Source organism: Oreochromis niloticus, unplaced genomic scaffold (assembly GCF_001858045.2).
Source record: "Oreochromis niloticus isolate F11D_XX unplaced genomic scaffold, O_niloticus_UMD_NMBU tig00000098_pilon, whole genome shotgun sequence".
Taxonomy (NCBI): domain Eukaryota; kingdom Metazoa; phylum Chordata; class Actinopteri; order Cichliformes; family Cichlidae; genus Oreochromis; species Oreochromis niloticus.
In genome coordinates this window covers 59,168-79,566 of record NW_020327053.1, presented here as the reverse complement: position 1 = coordinate 79,566, position 20,399 = coordinate 59,168, and the positions used below count along the sequence as shown (strand labels likewise).

The 20,399-nt window shown below is 40.9% G+C and overlaps 1 protein-coding gene and 1 long non-coding RNA gene across 2 annotated transcripts; both read left to right on the top strand.

Moving 5' to 3' along the window:
• The first annotated feature begins 8,732 nt into the window (after positions 1–8,732).
• LOC102080349 (ladderlectin) lies at positions 8,733–10,623 on the top strand. Its single transcript, XR_002060833.2, has 7 exons — positions 8,733–8,871; positions 8,950–9,027; positions 9,170–9,208; positions 9,377–9,492; positions 9,596–9,730; positions 9,818–9,929; positions 10,294–10,623. It is a non-coding gene; the product is annotated as a ladderlectin (long non-coding RNA).
• A 6,351-nt stretch (positions 10,624–16,974) lies between these two features.
• LOC109200679 (ladderlectin-like) lies at positions 16,975–18,914 on the top strand. Its single transcript, XM_019356263.1, has 7 exons — positions 16,975–17,093; positions 17,172–17,249; positions 17,392–17,430; positions 17,667–17,782; positions 17,887–18,021; positions 18,109–18,220; positions 18,585–18,914. The coding sequence occupies exons 2-7, from the start codon at positions 17,189–17,191 to the stop codon at positions 18,665–18,667; spliced, it is 546 nt and encodes a 181-aa protein (XP_019211808.1). The 5' UTR covers positions 16,975–17,093; positions 17,172–17,188; the 3' UTR covers positions 18,668–18,914.
• Positions 18,915–20,399: the final 1,485 nt, after the last annotated feature.

The window sequence follows — 20,399 nt, the reverse complement described above, 5'->3', positions numbered from 1 at the left end:
GGGAAATTGGGTTAAGGCTGCCAGCCGTGCCAGCGCCGTCTTACTCTTCCGACCATACATACACTACACAAACATCACGTGGGGAAGACAGGTCAGAGGGGTATAACATGAAAAAAGCACAACATGAGGAAAAATAAGGAGAAAAAAATAACTCCCCCCAGACTGAGCTCCAACAGGACAGAACAAAACACCTCTGCACATAGCACATGAAAAAACTCTTAATACACCAAAGAAACAAATGACAAGCAACAGGGATGGATAAAGGGTGAGAGACAGCCAGAGTAAACAGTACATCCGGGCCTGCAGCATAAGCGCTGGTCTCCATGATCCACCGTCAGCATCGGAAGGGAATAAGCATTGAAGGCGTTTGGAGGGGGAGGGGGGATGAGTGTATATCTGCATGTGTCTGTGTGCGTGTGTGTGTATGTCCAGAGTTCAGCTGAGACAGTGTCCTTCGCCCTGCCAGGCTAAGTAAACAGTCTTTCAGCCAACCCAGGTGGCCTTGCATAGAATGGGAAGATCAGTCTAAACCAGGGGTGGGCAATCTCACTCCACGAGGGCCGGTGTCCCTGCAGGTTTTAGATGTGTCCTCGAACCAACACAGCTGATTTAAATGGCTAAATTAGCTCCTCAACATGTCCTGAAGGTCTTCAGAGGCCTGGTAACGAACTAATCATGTGATTCAGGTGTGTTGACCCAAGGTGAGATCTAAAACCTGCAGGGACACCGGCCCTCGTGGACTGAGATTGCCCACCCCTGGTCTAAACACAGTCTGTTATCAGGGTGTTGTTGTTCAGCTCCAGCCTTGAGACCGCAGCTGGCGCCGAAGTGGTAGCCGCATGAAGTGATGGTGGTTTTTACTTTAGTGCGAAAAACTCATATGAATTTCAAAGCTGTTCTAACAGACCGACACTGGTCTCTCAATCTCCCGTTGGAAAGCCGTGAGCTTCTCCATGATGTTATCAAACTTACGCTCCGTGGTGTTGTCATTCTTGTGGTCAAAGAGCCGATTCTGAGAACTCACGACCGCAGTGAGCTTCTCCAAGATGTGATCCAATTTGCGCTCAGAGGTGTTATTCCGAGCGAGCCCCTCCAGATGTGATCCAGTTTGCACTCAGAGGTCTTGTTCTGAGTATTCACGGCAGCCGTAAGCTTCTCCAAGATCTTATCCATGCTGCACTCAGTGAGCCCATTTTGAGAACTCACGCCTCGTCCCATCGTTTCAATCCCAGCGGGCAGCCTTGTGGGGGTTTGAACAGCCGGTTCCGCTTTCTTAATTCTTCAATAAGCCAGGGCCAAGCCAGCTCCGATCAGCAAGAACCCTGTTATCATGGTTCCGAATAGGTAGATATCTTCAGCACTCAGGCTTACCCGAGCCCAGACTTCTCGTTGAGAAAGGGGTGTCAATTGCATTCAGGGACCAGTTGATCAAATTCATAATTCCTCTTTTAGGTTTTAGAGAACAGACTGTGAGAGAGTGTTCCAGGGAAAAGTAATACAAAAAACACGAGACTAGACAAGGACACAAGAGGCTAAGCAGGGAAGCTAAGGGAGAGGAGAGGAGGAGAAAAGTGCGACCGCCTTCGCCGAGAGCAAGAGAGAGAGAAAAAAAACATCCACTAGATTCACCAGTATGGGTCAAATCTAGGGAAATTGTGATTTTTGGGAATCTTAAAACTGTGAAACTGTAAATGTTGTTTTTGTGTGTATTTGTTATGGTCAAGTGATGCCAGTGTTCAAGTGAAACCTTGAAACTGTCACGAGAACTGTCTGTGTCCTCATCACAATTGTCCAGGTTCCCACAGAAACAAGGTCCTGGATGTATTTGAATGATTATGGAGACTCTCCAAGCAGTCACATAGTAACACAGCATATGACTGATGTTGTGGAGTTCACATAAGGAAGAGAGGGCACACAGAAGTCAGAGCTGCCTTGACACAGACACAAGATCTGAAATGGGGTTCTTGTGGTCAGTACTGTTACCTAAGAACAAGGATCTTGGTCTGAATCCCTGCTTGGGCCTTCTCTTTAGAGATTGTCTGTTTCCACCAGGCCACCTGAAGACATGCATGTAAAGTGGTGATTTTAAACTGTCAATGGATTTAAGTTACATGTTTGTACATTACCGTTTCATATTCATCTTGGAACCCTGTCACATTAAGTCGGCATCTGATGATATGTAGGTCATCATAGACCTACACATAGAGTAGGTCACTATCACTCCTACAGTGAGCTTTGAGGCATTTAACAAATTTTATGAGATGACAAAACTGCACGACCAGTTTTAGCTCAGAAACAATGGCCATATATGTATGTATGATGCTTTTGGGGTATTTTGTCTGATGTTTTGCTTATGTGTTGTTGTTGACTGAAATAAAGTTACATCATCATCATCATCATAATAATAATAAAGAAAAGCATGTCTAAGACTTGAACTGGTAGATAAACTCATTATCATGGTTATCACCAGTTAGCTAACTGGTTACATTTTCAAGAAGTAGCAGTTTGCTAAACGTTCTTCCTAACTGAAGTTCATACATTTCACACGACTTGTGAGTTTTCCCTACCTGGGTCAAATGTCTGTAAATGCCTCATTATCATTAATACATTTTATGTTGTGTTTTATAATTAAAAATCACCAATCTGTTAAACAAATCACCAAACACATTTTAGATCTTGGGTAGCACTGTAATGTGATTAGCACTATTCAAATTCTCCCACATTTGAATAGTGTGTAAAAGTAAAGTAAATGGATCCTTTGCAGTACTCTTGCATTTTCTCGCCTCTGTCAGTGCGCCCCAGGGCGGCTGTGGCTACAATGTAGCTTGCCATCACCATTGTGTGAATGGGTGGATGACTGAATGTGTAAAGTGCTTTGGGGTCCTTCGGGACTATGTAAAGCGCTATACAAATACAGGACATTTACCATTTATTTACCTCACAATATAAAGGGCCTTGGCAGGGCTGTTGTTCTAGGATCAACGTGCAATTCATACAGACAGCAAAGAAGAGCGTGTCTAAGTCTGTGACTGGCAGATAGACTCATTACTGTGGTATCATCAATTAGTCAACAGCCTGAGTAACAGTATGAAGGAGGAACTTTGTAAACTGAAGTTCAGACATTTTACAAGACTTATTGTTTCATCCCGAACACATAATTTTTCATTGTATCAAACGTTAGAAAACAAATGTTCCTAAAAGTTGTCATAGTGGCGAAATACATAAAAGTGCCAAGTAACTGACGGTAAAACCACAGGTAAGACATTATAAATCAATAAGTCATTCTTATAACAGAAGTGGAAAGAAACACTTATTATCTTTCCGTGTCTCGAACAGTCTGCCAACCAAGCTCAATAACACTTATTGTTTTAATAATCTTTTTGGCTCCTTTCACTTCTGGTATTTATTCATTACTGATATTTATTTAGACTCTTTTTCTCCAGTTGATCTTTCTGAGTTAACTTCAGTAATTACTTCATCCAAACCATCAACGTGTCTTGTAGACCCCATTCCTACAAAAATGCTCTACCAAATTCTGGCATTAACTAATGCTTTAATTTTAAATATGATCAATCTCTATTAATTAGTTACATAATACAGGCCTTCAAGCTAGCAGTAGTGCATGTTACTAGTTTAATTTATTACTACTTACAACTAGTTGATGCATTTATAACTTCTAGGCTGCACCGCTGTAATTCATTGTTATTAGGATGTTAAAAAAAACAATCCATTTCAAAAGGCACTTTGCTTTTGAAGGCATACAGTCTGCGTTCCTCATTTCAAAGTTTCATTAAGACTCATCAAGTAGTTGCTAAATGTTAATAGATAAGAAAAGAGCTTCCATGCAAACTATGTGGAAGCACAAACATTATTAGCCCCTTTAAAAAGTAATCTTTTCACTGAGCCATGGCAAAAACAACTTCTGTGCAATGTTGTGCTTTAAATTTGATAAGCTCAAAGTTTGTAAGAACAAGGTAAAGCTGAAGGTAATCTTCCAATTTAGACACTCAGATGATATAAAAAGTTCAGCAATCATTTCAGCTGTCACCTACATATTTGTCTAAAAACCCCAGAACATCAGCCAAGGCACCGTTGAATCACTTAGCATAAAAAGGGCTGTTGTAGAGTTCCAGTAACAGACTTCGAACTTGAAAACCAAGAAAAACTCGGACTCAGCAGAACAGATGAATCCACAACAGTTTGGCCATATTTTTACATTTACAGGCCATATTTTTATGCAGGTAATAGGATAAAGCAGCTCTGCCTCACAGCCTGGATTTACACCAGTTTCCTACAGACGCCATAGCCACAGCACTCCATGCTGCCGTTACACACCTGGAGGGGCATGAGAGCTATGTGTGGATGCTTTTTGTGGATTACTGCCCAGCTTTTTGTCAGGGCTCTGTGTGCAGGTGGATGGAGAGGTGGATCCAATCGCAGGACTCAGACACTGAATGGTAACTTAAAACCTCAGCTTTATTGCTGGCACGAAAACAAAACATAAACTGAGCAATGGTACTGAAATACTGACTACTGAAACACTGACACAGAAACACACAGGCATAGTCTGAGGGTACGACGCGACACTGGGTTGAGGAAAACACAGGGCTAAAATACACAGGGGGGTAATGAGGGAATGGGCAACAGAAGGGAGACACAGCTGGGAGAGATCAGGGCTAACGAGACGGGGGAGCGAAGCTAGACACACTAACCTAAGACAAAGACTTTCACAATAAAACAGGAAACATGAATCACTACTCAGAGACACGGACTCAACACAGAGAGACAGACAGAAAATGACACACGGAACTGAACTATAAGTGAAACCACAATTCCTAAAACGTGGATAACAGAAACATGAAACTCTCATCATCATCATCATCATCAACATCATCATCATCATCACCACCACCACAAGAGAATGAGAAAACAATCCAAAACACCAAGATAACTGAAACACAAAGTACCAGAGAAACATAAAGAATAATCCATGATGCAAAAGTAAACCAAAACATAATAAACTCAAAATACTGGGTCGGATGGACCCAGACCCGTGACACTTTTAATACCGTCCTTCCATAAAAACTGGTGGTCAAGCTACAGGACCTGGGATTTCTATACAGCACCCACTTGTGGATCAACAGCTTTCTCTCAGGCCGGAGACAGAGAGTGAGAGCTGGCCATTGCACATCCCCAGTCCTGAGTCCCAGCACTGGCTCATCCCATGGCTGTGTGCTCAGTCCACTGCTCTACTCTCTCTGCACACACGGCTGTACTCCTGTTCACGAGAGCAACACCTTTGTGAAGTTTGCAGACAACACCACCGTGGTGACCAGTCTGCTTACTGAGACAAGGTAGAGCAGCTGTCGTCATGCTAAGGCCAATAACCTCCTCCTCAACACTTCAAAGACCAAAGAACTCAGAATAGACAACAGAAGGAAAAGACAGAGATCCCACCACTAATCATTAATGGGGACTGTGTGGAGTGGGTGTCAAACTTTTGCTTGCTGGGAGTCAACATAGAGGAGAACCTTTCCTGGAGTGTGAACACCTCCGAGCTGCTGAAAAAGGCCCAACAGATACTGTCACACAGAGACTGCTGGTGAATACTGCTACTAAAAAAAAAAAGTCCATCACGCCACTCTTGAAATGTATGTGAATGTTTGCTCATACTATTCTTATTAAGTTTTTATTTATATTTTCATATTTCTATGGTCGATGCACTGATCGGACACCACTTTTAATTCCGTTGTACCTGCAACAATGACAATAAAGAAATAAAAAAAATAAAATAAAATAAAGATTAACCTACTAAATACGTAAATTTAATTTAAAGAAGAATCAGGTAAAGAATCAGCTGGGTCTCTGTTCATAAATTCCACATTAGACTTCTAGACATTTAAGTAATCTTGAGGACAAAATTGGGGGAAGAGTTTTCATTCAGAAAACGATGTCTAATGCTAGGTGAGTCAATTTTGTTTTATCTAATGTTTTCCTTACCATAAAAAGCCTAGAGATAACTCAAAGGGCAGGTCTAAGTCTGTGACTGGCAGATAAAGTCATTATCATGGTGATCATCAGTTAGCCAACAGCCTTGGTTTAATTTCAAAAGAAGCGGTAGCTTTTGACACATTCTTTGAAACCAAAGTTTAGACATTGTTTCACAAGACTGTTGAATTTCTCCCTAACTCATCAATTTTACCCCCATTGACTGTCGGAACAAATGCTTGTGAATGTCTGATGATCATTATTAAAGCACCGAGAACACATTACTCCAGTTTCAAACTCCAGTGAAACTGCTGATTTTATTGTGCATTTTTAGAAGTCTTTGATACCTTTCGTTCCATTTGGCCTTCAGATCAAATTCCCCAAGCCACTTTCATGTATGCCAAAGAAAAGCACCAAATTCTATTTACATTTGTGAACCTCAAACAAACAACAACAAAAAAGTATTTTGAATTTTGCACTTACAAATGACAGTTAATTGAACACTAACTGTTATAGAAATATGAAAAAGTCCTTTCTTATAGTACTGAGTTCCCTAATGCTCACAGAAGTGTGTCAGTTTGTTAGCTTAGCCTCATAATATCGCCGTTTCATGGAGAACTTTGCCACAATAGCCAAACCCCTCCACGAACTCATTAAGAAGTATGCCCGTTTTAACTGGACTGCTGAGTGCCAGGAAGCATTCCAGGAATTAAAAAAGTGGTTTACAGCAGCTCCTGTTCTGGGTTACCCACTGGACCAAGGTGACTTGTTCCTCCACACTGATGCCAGCGATTGTGGGAACGGAGCAATTCTCTCCCAAGTGCAAGGGGGTGAAGAGTGGGTCCAGGCTTATGGGAACAGGCAGCTGCCAGGCGAGAGCTTCTGGCAGTTGTGGCATTCACTTCCCACTTCAGACAGTACCTGCTGGGTAGGCCATTCACTGTCCGGACTGACCATAGCAGCCTCCGCTGGCTGACCAGGTTAAGGGAGTCTGAGGGCCAGCTGACCCGCTGGTTGGAGAAGCTGGCAGAGTAGAACTTCCAGGTGCACCATCAACAGCAGCCAGTTTGAGCATAAAGGTGTGCACTGTAACTTAGGGGACTGTTGTACCAGCATAACCCCCCGGGGCAGCTCCTAGTGGCGGTAGTGGGGCCCGATGGTAGCAATGGGAAAAGATTGGTAGCAGGACCAGAGTGTGCACCTGTAGCAGCAGTGGACTGTTGTATCGGTAGTAGCCACGATACCCGCCCAAATATCCACCGGGTGGGTGAGTCACATCACACTAGCCTGTTCAGTGGCTGGACCTCAGAACAGCTCGTGACTAGCCAAAAGACCGATGTGGATATAGGCCCAGTTTGGGAATGTAAGGAAAAAGGGGGAGGTCGGCCAGTCTGGGCCGATATAGCAGCATGCAGCCCCGCCACCAAAGCCTACTGGGCGCAGTGGAAAAGACTATATCTAAAAGATGGAGTACTGATGAGGAAATTCCACTGTACAGAAAGTAATGTGTCATTCCCCCAAAACCTTCTGCCTCATGCCTATCGTCACTCAGTAATGCAGCAGATGCATGATGGGCCAGTGGGCGGCCACTTCGGGGCAGAAAGGACCCTGGCACGCATGAAGAATAGGTACTACTGGTACAACATTAAAGGTGGTTATTTTATTAAATTCCAGTGTTTTCTAATTTGTGCTACAGAACTTTGCACTTTTGCTGTAATGAAACAAATTTCCCACCTGTGGGACTAATAAAGGTCATCTTATCTTATAATATCTTATGATGTGACCCTGTGGTGCCGCACTTGCACCAGTTGTGCTGAAAGGGCGCAGCCCCTAAAAACTGCCCAGGCAGCCATGGGTACGGTACGTGTCGGCGCCCCCATGGAAAGAATTGCAGTCGATCTGATGGGGGCGTTGAACGAAACAGAGACCGGCTGCATCTGATAACCGGTTCATATTGGTGGTACAAGACTATTTCAGCAAGTGGGTGGATGCTTATCCAGTCCCTGATGAACAAGCACCCACGGTGGCAGAAAAGGTTGTTGCGGAGTGGGTGTGTAGATATGGAGCCCCACAGTCTCTGCATAGTGACCAGGGCACCAACTTTGAGTCAGCTGTGTTCAGGGGATGTGCGAACTGTTCGGAATCAAAAAGACACACACCACGCCATTTCACCCACAGTCTGATGGCCAGGTGGAATGTTTTAATGCTACCCTTCAGAAAGCCACAGTATGTGGTGCAACTCAGGGAAAGGCTGGAGCAGAAACTGGAGCAGGAGGCTCTTGGGAAATCTGTCGAGCGTGCTAAGAGACAGTATGATAAGAACATCTGCCAAGCTCAGTATCAAGTCGGCGCTGCAGTGTGGCATCTGATTAAAGGGACCAAGAGAGTGCGGAACAAGGTTCGCAAGTTCTTGCTTTCCTATGAGGGCCCCTACTTAGTAGTAGGCCTGCTGGATGATTTGGTCTACTGCATTTTAATCTCGTTAAAAAGACATTAACGCCATAACAGGGCAAATCTTCGTTAACAAGTTACCGTGGATCGCACCGTGCTTGGGGCTGGACGGCGTCAACACGTTAACAACCTAACTGCGCTAACGCACTAGTTCCCACAAATTAGTCAGTATGTAAAATTAAGTGGGCAGCAGGAAGATGTAGTCAGCATTTGGCAATAATTTTGGTTTTGGTTGAGAAAGAAAGAAGTGCAGTAAAAGTCTGGCCAGCATGAATCACATAATACACGTGTCATTTTTTTTCAATGTTAGTTCCCTGTTTTGAAACTACAAAGAAACAGAATATAAGCAGTGATCTCAGAGCTGTTCATCACCTTGTTCCAACCTTGGAAGGCTGAAGCTACTGACTGAACAGACAAGATATTCTACAAAAGGTTGGCTGAAAACTCAGATTCTCTTCTGTGCTTTGTTTAACGAAGTGCCAATAACTTTGGGTCTTTTGTTGTTCACAGAGATACTAATTATCACCATGAAGCTGCTGACTGTGTCTGCACTTCTTTGTGCAATGATCGCTCTGACCACTGCTGCGAGTGAGTATTGTAGTGTAATATAGATATTTATACATGCATATATGTGCTTCAATAATACAAACACCATTTATAATATGAATATTATAAATGGAAATTTAACAGTAAAAGTTATCAAAATTATATTTTTTTCGGGTTTTTCCAGATGAAGTGGGTAAGGATGGGTCTGAATCAAATCCCCAAGGTTGGTAACAATTTTCCTCTCAGATTATTGTCATACTGAAGAACACATCTATGTCCTAACTTTTATGCCAGTAAGTTTGTTGCAGATAGATAGATAGATAGATAACAACTTTTTTGTAGATAGATACCCAAACATCATTTTTGCTAAGTATTCTTTGCTTGTCCTCAGGAGAGCATCTTGTAGAGAAGAGATCTACATGTTTCAGGGATTTCTGGGGTTGGACTAAATATGGAAACCAATACTTTCACTTCTTTCCCAATCAACTGACTTGGGCTCAGGCACAGGTAAAAACATTGATTTTGATTTAGCATTTGTTAATTCTCTCTCTCCTTTAATACTTTTCATGCCAAACTTGGTTTAAACTAGATCTTTTGTTCTCCCCCATAGAGACACTGTCAGGCCCTGAATGCAAATCTGGCATCTGTGCGCAACCTTGGAGAATACCAAGCGATTCAGAGGGTCATATTAAATGGTGCTCGTAATAATGTCCCTACATGGATTGGAGGTTCAGATGCTCAAGAGGTACACTACTCAATATTAGAAATTAGTTCCGACGCTAGAAGATATGCCTGCCTATCGACATTATTCTCTGTTTTTTGTGTTTTCTAGGAGGGTTATTGGTTTTGGATTGATGGAACCCGTTTCACATATGCAAACTGGTGTCAAGGAGAGCCTAACAATGTCGGGGGCAGAGAGAACTGCCTGCATATGAATTGGACAGGTAAAAGCTAAAACAAAGTGTATGAATTCATTTTGAGGGGAACAAAAACTGTTACAGTATCCACATTTTCTCAAAAAATGCTTATCATTTGGTGTGCTAAATAGCAACGACTTACAGGAATATAATATAAATTCTATATTTTATTTTTTAACAAAGACAAACTTTGGTTTTTACCATATTGAACAAAATGACTTGCTGTATTTCATGTCTTTAAATTTAAAGCACATTTACATAGTGCTGTGAAAGTAGAGTCAAAAATGAATATTGACAGGTGCTCCTGCTATTATGCAAACTAAATATTTGTGTCAGCATAGACGTTCATGTGATCATGGCTTCACTTAATGTTCATTTTTGGTGCTTACAGGAAACCTCTGTATGAATGACATACCCTGTAACGCCAGATACCCATTTGTCTGCGCCAGGAAAGTCAGACGATCTCTGGAATGAAGGCTTGGTTCACCGGTCCTCGGAGCAAATAATCTCATAAATCCAGCTTAAAATGTTTCTCTTCTTACATCTTTACTTCTTTTAGTTCACTGCAACGCTACATAAGGAATAAGTTGAAAAATGATGCAACCTGTAGTTGGATTGTCTCTTTTAATGAGTGTGTAATGGCAAGAATGCTTTAAGCTTTCACTTTACTTTCCTGAAAGAACATCATCTTCATTATTAAACCTTTAAGCATTGAATCAAACTGGTCTGTGTGTCTTTGTCACATTTTCATGGGAATACTTCAAAAAATTCATATTCATCCAGGTATAAATGCACCATTTTCCAAATACCTCATGCAAATTCAAATTTCTGTCCTCACATGATGTAGAAATTAAATCTTTTCTTTATGGAGTCCTGGCCTGACGAGTTAGCTCTTCTGTATTGTGCCATCTGCTTATCCAGAGGTTGTTTTGTTTCCCTGATGTATAAAAATCATGGCAATCCTCCTGGCACTCAACAGTGTACACTATATCACTCTGTTTACTTTAGGGGACCTGTTTCATTAGATGGACCAGTTTTTGGCACAGCGTGTTTTGGGGTTTAAAAGTCATAAGTGACATTCTGTTTAGAGAAAAGGAGTCTTAACTGCTCCGATTCTCCTGACACATATGGGATCACTAAGGGTTTTTCCTTATGCAACAGTTGTCTTTCTCTCCTGGATGGCCTGGAGCTTTCTTTTGTTGCCTTCCTAGCTTTGACAGATGTGCAGCTGGGATAACCACATTTACTCAGGGCCTTCCTGATTCAATTCAATTCAGTAAAACTTTATTGATCCTGAAGGTTGACCCCGAAGGAAATTGGGTGATGTGATGTTCTTCTGCTTCCCTGGCCGGAAGTCCAGTTGATCATGAGAGTCAAATCTTAAATACTGATCCGTATGCGTAGGTTTACGGTACACATCGACTTCTAAATGTCCCCTATTACTGATGGAAATCTCACAGTCTAAGAAAGCTAACCTGCAACTTTTCATAACCTCCCTGGTGAATTTGCTGTGTTTGCCCACCAAGTTAATGTGATCTGTGAATTGTGGTACGTCCTTAGATTTGATTTTCATCTAGGTGTCATCCACATACCTGAACCAAGGACTTGGTGGTGTTCCAGGGTAGATAACAAAGCCTTCTTCTCCATTTCTTCCATGTACAAGTCTTAGACTATGCTGTGCTACATGAGCCTTCTCAGTGAATTCATACACCTTTTGAAGAGTATTTTCATCTGGAAGCATTGTAAGTCTCTGTCTGATCTGCTCCTCTTTAGATTTCAGCATGTCAGTGGTAAAATGGCACACCTGCGGCACACCTGTCACAGGGCAAACCTCCAGAGCCTGCTGTGTTTAGTAAAAGACAGCAGCAAATAAATAAAATCAAAGACTCAGCAGCACTAAGTCCTGTTGCTCTTAAATCTATTTTCACCTGTTTAGCAGGAGTGGGGTGGGTGGAGGTTTGCCCTGGTGCAGGTGTGCCGCAGCAGTCATGTCAGTGGAAGGATCCGGCAGTTTCTCTGTGAATTTCACATTGCTTGGAAGTTTAGGGGGTTTTTTTGCTGTAAAAAGAAGTTTTCTTCCCACGCAGTGAACAGTGGATGTTAAAGTTTTTGTCTCTTTTTACTGAATGAAACTCAAAGTAAGGTCAGTACTTCCATGCTTTAAGCGCTGCACAGTCATACTCACTCCCGCACTCGATATATTAACCATTGTTGATCTGCACACAGCTATTAACCACGAATGTTGCACACGCTTACGTCATTGTCATGAGACACTCTCACAAACAAAAGCACTGGTTAATAATGCAGTAACGAAGCGTGCTTACGGGAAAGTAACATTAATTTAATTACCTTTTTTTGCAATCCTAATTCCTTACGTTACTCGTTACTTGAAAAAGTAACCAGATTACAGTAACGTGTAACACGTTACTGTCTCTAATGACTTCTGATCATGAGGCTGGAAGGATTTCCCATCCTGAAGCCAGCCATAACTGTCGTCCATCAAGTCACCGGCTGCCGCTGATCATCCCAATCAGTGGTCCACTACTTAATAGTGTGGCTGAGCTAACTAGTCAGTACAGCCCTGACTCTGAGATGAAACTATCTTTGCTTGATCTTGTCTTTTCAAGAGCCTGGTAGGGAGTGTGTCACAGGAGTGGAGCTATTGTATATATCAAGTGTTGGTGTTTTCACCATTCACACTACAGACCATGAGCACTGTGTGGGAGTCACGAGCTCCACAATGGAAGCCATATTTTTGGAAACTGTCACGCTATTGTTCACCATCTCCACTGTGAACAAACACAGTCTCTTTTGGGAAGTCCTGCATTTGGGTCACGTACTTACCCTGAACCTGACATTGCTGGTTTTTGTATATTGGGTTACATTAAGAAGACTAAAAGAAATCATTGTAAAGTGATCACACTTAAGGCCTTATTGTATGTTTTTTAAATATCAAAATGGATTGTGTTTTCTCACCAGTATGTAAGTATTGAAATGCAAATCATATAGACAGCAAAGAAGAGCATATCTAAAGTCTGTGACTGACAGATAAACTTATTATTATGGTATCATCAATTAGCCAACAGCCTTGCTAACATTCTAAACAAAGAACATCTTTCAAAACTTCTGAAATTATTTTCACTTCAGACATTATTTCACAAGACTTGGGGCTTTATAGCTATCTCCTCATTTTTAACTGTCGAAAATAAAAGTTCCCATAAGTAAAAGTGATATACTGTTATGATCAAGTGTCGAATAACTGAGGTTGACGCCAACATGAAATGGTAACTTTCAACATATTTCATTATATTTCATAGAGGAAGTAGAAACAAATGCAGACCCATTCTATGTTTCTCGTTTGCGCACACAAAGGCCCACTTTGCTTGTCTGTACATGTCAGGTACCTAAAATATTCCACAAGTGAGCCACATTTTCCTTGTCTTCTGGTGTCCACCAGCTGTTTCAACTCCTTTCCCACCAGGAAGATGATTTTTGATTTCCCTAAAGCCAGTTTGCATAGCCCATAATTGTACTACCCGGGCCTCCAGATTTGGCCCTCACTTATTTCAGAAAGCACTATTTTCTATGGGATGACAGACCTCCCTGGCGCATTTGGGACCCCTTGGTCTCAAATGAATCATTCTCAGAGGCCTGCTTCCAGGTTGGGGCTGTACAAGGTTCCGTGAAGGTTTGTTTTTTATTAACAAAGGGTTCTGTTGAATCACACTTGCTCTGATCTCTCACTCATGCCCAATTAACTACTCACTTGTAATAATATAATTGCCATGTGTAAAACTAGTCAAAGAATAAAATGAAAAAGGAAAATTTATATACCATGGCAGGGATAGAATGACAGTCATTTGATAATAATTATTTGAAAGCTGTACAAAGTGCCTAAGATCCTCATTGATATTATTTCCTGTTAATTCCCTGTCTTGCTTCCAAAACGTAAATCCTTAAAGAAAACGTGGTGAAAGTGTGACTTATTTTAAGTTTTTGTATTTTGTAGTTTTTTGCCTTGGAAAACTTCCATGGATGCCATTTTGCCTAGTCTCCTTCTTATTGTCGAATCATGAACACTGCCCTTAACTAAGGAAAGTGAAACATTCCAAAAAATCATTCCAGTATTTTCATGATTTAATGAGAGGGGCAATTACATTTTGACATATGACCAGGTAGGTTTAGATAGTTTCTTTCCGATAAATAGATTTCTAGTTGTGGTGTTTTTCAACATGAAAACTTCCCTCAATCTTATACGTAGCTTGAATATTCAAATGCATTATAAAGTGCTAAAGAACAGAGGCTAAAACCCCATGCCTGACCTAGAAAGTGAGCAAGTCATCGTTATAGAGGAAGTGGAATTGAAGGCTCATCCATTCCGTGTCTTGTTCCATGACCTTGCAACAGCCTTCTTACTTTTCAGCTTCCTACCCACATAGCAAAATTGGTATGGTCCGGATCTGGCCCACACAATGTAAAGAATGACAGCCCTTTGGTGGCCCAGATCTGGTTTACCACAAGGCCAGTTGCAGACACACTGCTGGCCCTGTGCTGGCCCAGAACAGTTTCAGCTCTGGCCCCAGATGTCAGCCTAATGTGTACCTTAATCAAGCCATGTAATAACAACATGTGCCAGAACATGATAGCACCAAAGAAACATGACCAAACTCTGTTCAGACAGTCAATGGACTGATTCTTATATAGCCCTTTCCTACTCTACCAGATTACCCAATATAACATGCCACATTTACCCAATCACACACGTTCTGTAAACTGAGTGCTTCCTAACTACATTCATATTCTTAGCAAGCAGACTGGAGGAGCCAGGGATTGAACCACTAACCTTCCGATCAATAAGTGCCCTGCTCTACCTCCTGAGCTGCAGCCACCAGTGGTAAACTTGAGTAAACCCTCACTACTTTTTGGATAAAGTGTACACTCACAAACCTGTCAAACCTGCATTTGAAACGTTGGCTACCATAGCGGTATAGTATTGCAACGTGGCATTTGGGTCTTCTAGGTAAAATAGGAACATAAATAGTGCCATCATTGCCAGACCTGGCCCACATCTGGTTGACATACACCCTGCCATGACACATGTCAGTCAGAAGTGCCAGCTTGATGCCATATACGGTCCAGACCAGTTTTCTATGAGCCTGGGCCACATAACCCAAACCACAATCGGGCCAGATGTGGCCTGCCATCACATAAAAAGTACCATTTACGCCAGGCCTGGCCCATATCTGGATGACATACCTCTTACCATGCCAGAAGTCAGCTATCAGTGCTGGCTTGACACCAGATTTGGGCCAGACCTGTCTGCTATGTGGGGTACCAGTGAGTCCTACAAGCCAGTCAGTATCAATAGGACACCTTTATTTTTAGATTTTTCCTGCTGGTTTCTACCGTTTGGTTCAGTTCCTTCCTTTGTCTGGTGGGTAAAAAACTGTGCAAATAGACCCAAGATGTTTGTTTGGGCTGCTTGGCTAAGACCGAGCCATCAGATAATCTCAAGCAAGTTCCTAAGCCTCGGCAATGTTCCAGAAACCATTTTGTTATCATTACAGGATTCTTTTGAATGAGGTTTTAAAGTCTTTTTCAGGCTCAAAAGCTACTCATTTAAGTCTGCAAAACTTTAAGACACAAAGTATCTCATATGTGTCTTGGAAACAAGACACATGTTAAACATGGAGGCATGTCATTCCTCTGTAGAACAAACTTCTCTTTCATTCAATAAAAAAAAATAGTAATATAGTTTAGCACCGGCCCAGAAAAAGCATTTTGGGTTACATATGTCTTCTTCTTTGCATAGTAAACTTCAATTAATGATAGAGATTTGTCATTAGCATGGCAAATTAACTTTACACAGAATCCTTTTTGGAAGTATTCTTGAGCCATGCAAGGATTTCCATGAGAGAGTCATCCAACTTTTTAATGCAGTGCCACCTGAGGTCTTTAAGATCATGGAATCTATTTTTGATTTTCTGCCTTGTCCCTCGTGTAAAGAGACTTCTCAAGATTCTTAAAATCCATTAACAATATTGAGTACTCTAGTTGATGACATATTCAATGTCTTCAGAATTTTATGTGAATACATATTATTCTGAAATGTTTCCACAGTTCCTAGATGCAGTTTTTAGCAAATTGGTGAAACTCTCTACTTCTGAGAAACTTTATAGCTAAGATGCTTTTTCATACCTACAGTTGCAAAATGTTCCTTGAGCTGTTTCCACTGAGTAATGATTACTTGTTCACTCCTTTGTTGTCCCATGTTTCCACTTCTTAAGAGAAGTTCATGTCATCAAATTCAAAGTTAGCTATTACTTTACATGTTTTTTATTTACACTCTGCACAGCTCTTTCACTGCTGGAATCACAGATCCAGCCCATTAATGATGCTGAGCGTGTTGCTAACCTCACATCTTTCTCTACAAAGAAATTCGGATATGACACAGATAGGAATGCCTGTCAAAAATGCAAGACATCGCTTATCAACACAGGCATTGGTCTCATTCTATCTTATTTAATTTCTTTTCCTGATATGCTAAGGGAAGAATTAGCAAGCGAAAGCTAAACTGGACCTGGACCACCTACTAACAAAAGAACACTCAATAAGTTATGAAAAGGATGCATTTGGAATAAGTTAGAAAACAAAAAGAAAGAACTGGAAATGAGAGGCAGAATACATGCATCAACCCCAAGATATCAAATGGTCTAATGATGAAAAATTCTCATTATGAGTACTGTGAGAGCAAAACGTCAGAAATGATTTTAGATCTTCATAAAAACATTGATTATGTAATGTCCATGAACTCAGCTTCTCCTTTGATTTATGTTTTTTTTCTTTCCAGAAAATACTTTCTTAAATATATAAAATGTTCTGTATTTATACTATGGAGTGTTGACCAGTTGTTGACTAGTCAGTATGTAAAATTAAGTGGGCAGCTGGAAGATGTAGTCAGCATTTGGCAATAATTTTGGTTTTGGTTGAGAAAGAAAGAAGTGCAGTAAAAGTCTGGCCAGCATGAATCACATAATACACGTGTCATTTTTTTCAATGTTAGTTCCCTGTTTTGAAACTACAAAGAAACAGAATATAAGCAGTGATCTCAGAGCTGTTCATCACCTTGTTCCAACCTTGGAAGGCTGAAGCTACTGACTGGTGCTGAACAGACAAGATATTCTACAAAAGGTTGGCTGAAAACTCAGATTCTCTTCTGTGCTTTGTTTAACGAAGTGCCAATAACTTTGGGTCTTTTGTTGTTCACAGAGATACTAATTATCACCATGAAGCTGCTGACTGTGTCTGCACTTCTTTGTGCAATGATCGCTCTGACCACTGCTGCGAGTGAGTATTGTAGTGTAATATAGATATTTATACATGCATATATGTGCTTCAATAATACAAACACCATTTATAATATGAATATTATAAATGGAAATTTATAATATTAAGTTATCAAAATTATATTTTTTTCGGGTTTTTCCAGATGAAGTGGGTAAGGATGGGTCTGAATCAAATCCCCAAGGTTGGTAACAATTTTCCTCTCAGATTATTGTCATACTGAAGAACACATCTATGTCCTAACTTTTATGCCGCTAAGTTTGTTGCTGATAGATAGATAGATAGATAGATAGATAGATAGATAGATAGATAGATAGATAGATAGATAGATAGATAGATAGATAGATAGATAGATTACAACTTTTTTGTAGATAGTAAAAATGATGTTTGAGTATCTAAGTATTCTTTGCTTGTCCTCAGGAGAGCATCTTGTAGAGAAGAGATCTACATGTTTCAGGGATTTCTGGGGTTGGACTAAATATGGAAACCAATACTTTCAGTTCTTTCCCAATCAACTGACTTGGGCTCAGGCACAGGTAAAAACATTGATTTTGATTTAGCATTTGTTAATTCTCTCTCTCCTTCAATACTTTTCATGTCAAACTTGGTTTAAACTAGATCTTTTGTTCTTCCCCCATAGAGACACTGTCAGGCCCTGAATGCAAATCTGGCATCTGTGCGCAACCTTGGAGAGTACCAAGCGATTCAGAGGGTCATATTAAATGGTGCTCGTAATAATGTCCCTACATGGATTGGAGGTTCAGATGCTCAAGAGGTACACTACTCAATATTAGAAATTAGTTCCGACGCTAGAAGATATGCCTGCCTATCGACATTATTCTCTGTGTTTTGTGTTTTCTAGGAGGGTTATTGGTTTTGGATTGATGGAACCCGTTTCACATATGCAAACTGGTGTCAAGGAGAGCCTAACAATGTCGGGGGCAGAGAGAACTGCCTGCATATGAATTGGACAGGTAAAAGCTAAAACAAAGTGTATGAATTCATTTTGAGGGGAACAAAAACTGTTACAGTATCCACATTTTCTCAAAAAATGCTTATCATTTGGTGTGCTAAATAGCAACGACTTACAGGAATATAATATAAATTCTATATTTTATTTTTTAACAAAGACAAACTTTGTTTTTTACCATATTGAACAAAATGACTTTCTGTATTTCATGTCTTTAAATTTAAAGCACATTTACATAGTGCTGTGAAAGTAGAGTCAAAAATGAATATTGACAGGTGCTCCTGCTATTATGCAAACTAAATATTTGTGTCAGCATAGACGTTCATGTGATCATGGCTTCACTTAATGTTCATTTTTGGTGCTTACAGGAAACCTCTGTATGAATGACATACCCTGTAACGCCAGATACCCATTTGTCTGCGCCAGGAAAGTCAGACGATCTCTGGAATGAAGGCTTGGTTCACCGGTCCTCGGAGCAAATAATCTCATAAATCCAGCTTAAAATGTTTCTCTTCTTACATCTTTACTTCTTTTAGTTCACTGCAACGCTACATAAGGAATAAGTTGAAAAATGATGCAACCTGTAGTTGGATTGTCTCTTTTAATGAGTGTGTAATGGCAAGAATGCTTTAAGCTTTCACTTTACTTTCCTGAAAGAACATCATCTTCATTATTAAACCTTTAAGCATTGAATCAAACTGGTCTGTGTGTCTTTGTCACATTTTCATGGGAATACTTCAAAAAATTCATATTCATCCAGGTATAAATGCACCATTTTCCAAATACCTCATGCAAATTCAAATTTCTGTCCTCACATGATGTAGAAATTAAATCTTTTCTTTATGGAGTCCTGGCCTGACAAGTTAGCTCTTCTGTATTGTGCCATCTGCTTATCCAGAGGTTGTTTTGTTTCCCTGATGTATAAAAATCATGGCAATCCTCCTGGCACTCAACAGTGTACACTATATCACTCTGTTTACTTTAGGGGACCTGTTTCATTAGATGGACCAGTTTTTGGCACAGCGTGTTTTGGGGTTTAAAAGTCATAAGTGACATTCTGTTTAGAGAAAAGGAGTCTTAACTGCTCCGATTCTCCTGACACATATGGGATCACTAAGGGTTTTTCCTTATGCAACAGTTGTCTTTCTCTCCTGGATGGCCTGGACCTTTCTTTTGTTGCCTTCCTAGCTTTGACAGGTGTGCAGCTGGGATAACCACATTTACTCAGGGCCTTCCTGATTCAATTCAATTCAGTAAAACTTTATTGATCCTGAAGGTTGACCCCGAAGGAAATTGGGTGATGTGATGTTCTTCTGCTTCCCTGGCCGGAAGTCCAGTTGATGATGAGAGTCAAATCTTAAATACTGATCCGTATGCGTAGGTTTACGGTACACATCGACTTCTAAATGTCCCCTATTACTGATGGAAATCTCACAGTCTAAGAAGGCGAACCTGCAACTTTTCATAACCTCCCTGGTGAATTTGCTGTGTTTGCCCACCAAGTTAATGTGATCTGTGAATTGTGGTACGTCCTTAGATTTGATTTTCATCTAGGTGTCATCCACATACCTGAACCAAGGACTTGGTGGTGTTCCAGGGTAGATAACAAAGCCTTCTTCTCCATTTCTTCCATGTACAAGTCTTAGACTATGCTGTGCTACATGAGCCTTCTCAGTGAATTCATACACCTTTTGAAGAGTATTTTCATCTGGAAGCATTGTAAGTCTCTGTCTGATCTGCTCCTCTTTAGATTTCAGCATGTCAGTGGTAAAATGGCACACCTGCGGCACACCTGTCACAGGGCAAACCTCCAGAGTCTGCTGTGTTTAGTAAAAGACAGCAGCAAATAAATAAAATCAAAGACTCAGCGGCACTAAGTCCTGTTGCTCTTAAATCTATTTTCACCTGTTTAGCAGGAGTGGGGTGGGTGGAGGTTTGCCCTGGTGCAGGTGTGCCGCAGCAGTCATGTCAGTGGAAGGATCCGGCAGTTTCTCTGTGAATTTCACATTGCTTGGAAGTTTAGGGTTTTTTTCGCTGTAAAAAGAAGTTTTCTTCCCACGCAGTGAACAGTGGATGTTAAAGTTTTTGTCTCTTTTTACTGAATGAAACTCAAAGTAAGGTCAGTACTTCCATGCTTTAAGCGCTGCACAGTCATACTCGCTCCCGCACTCGATATATTATCC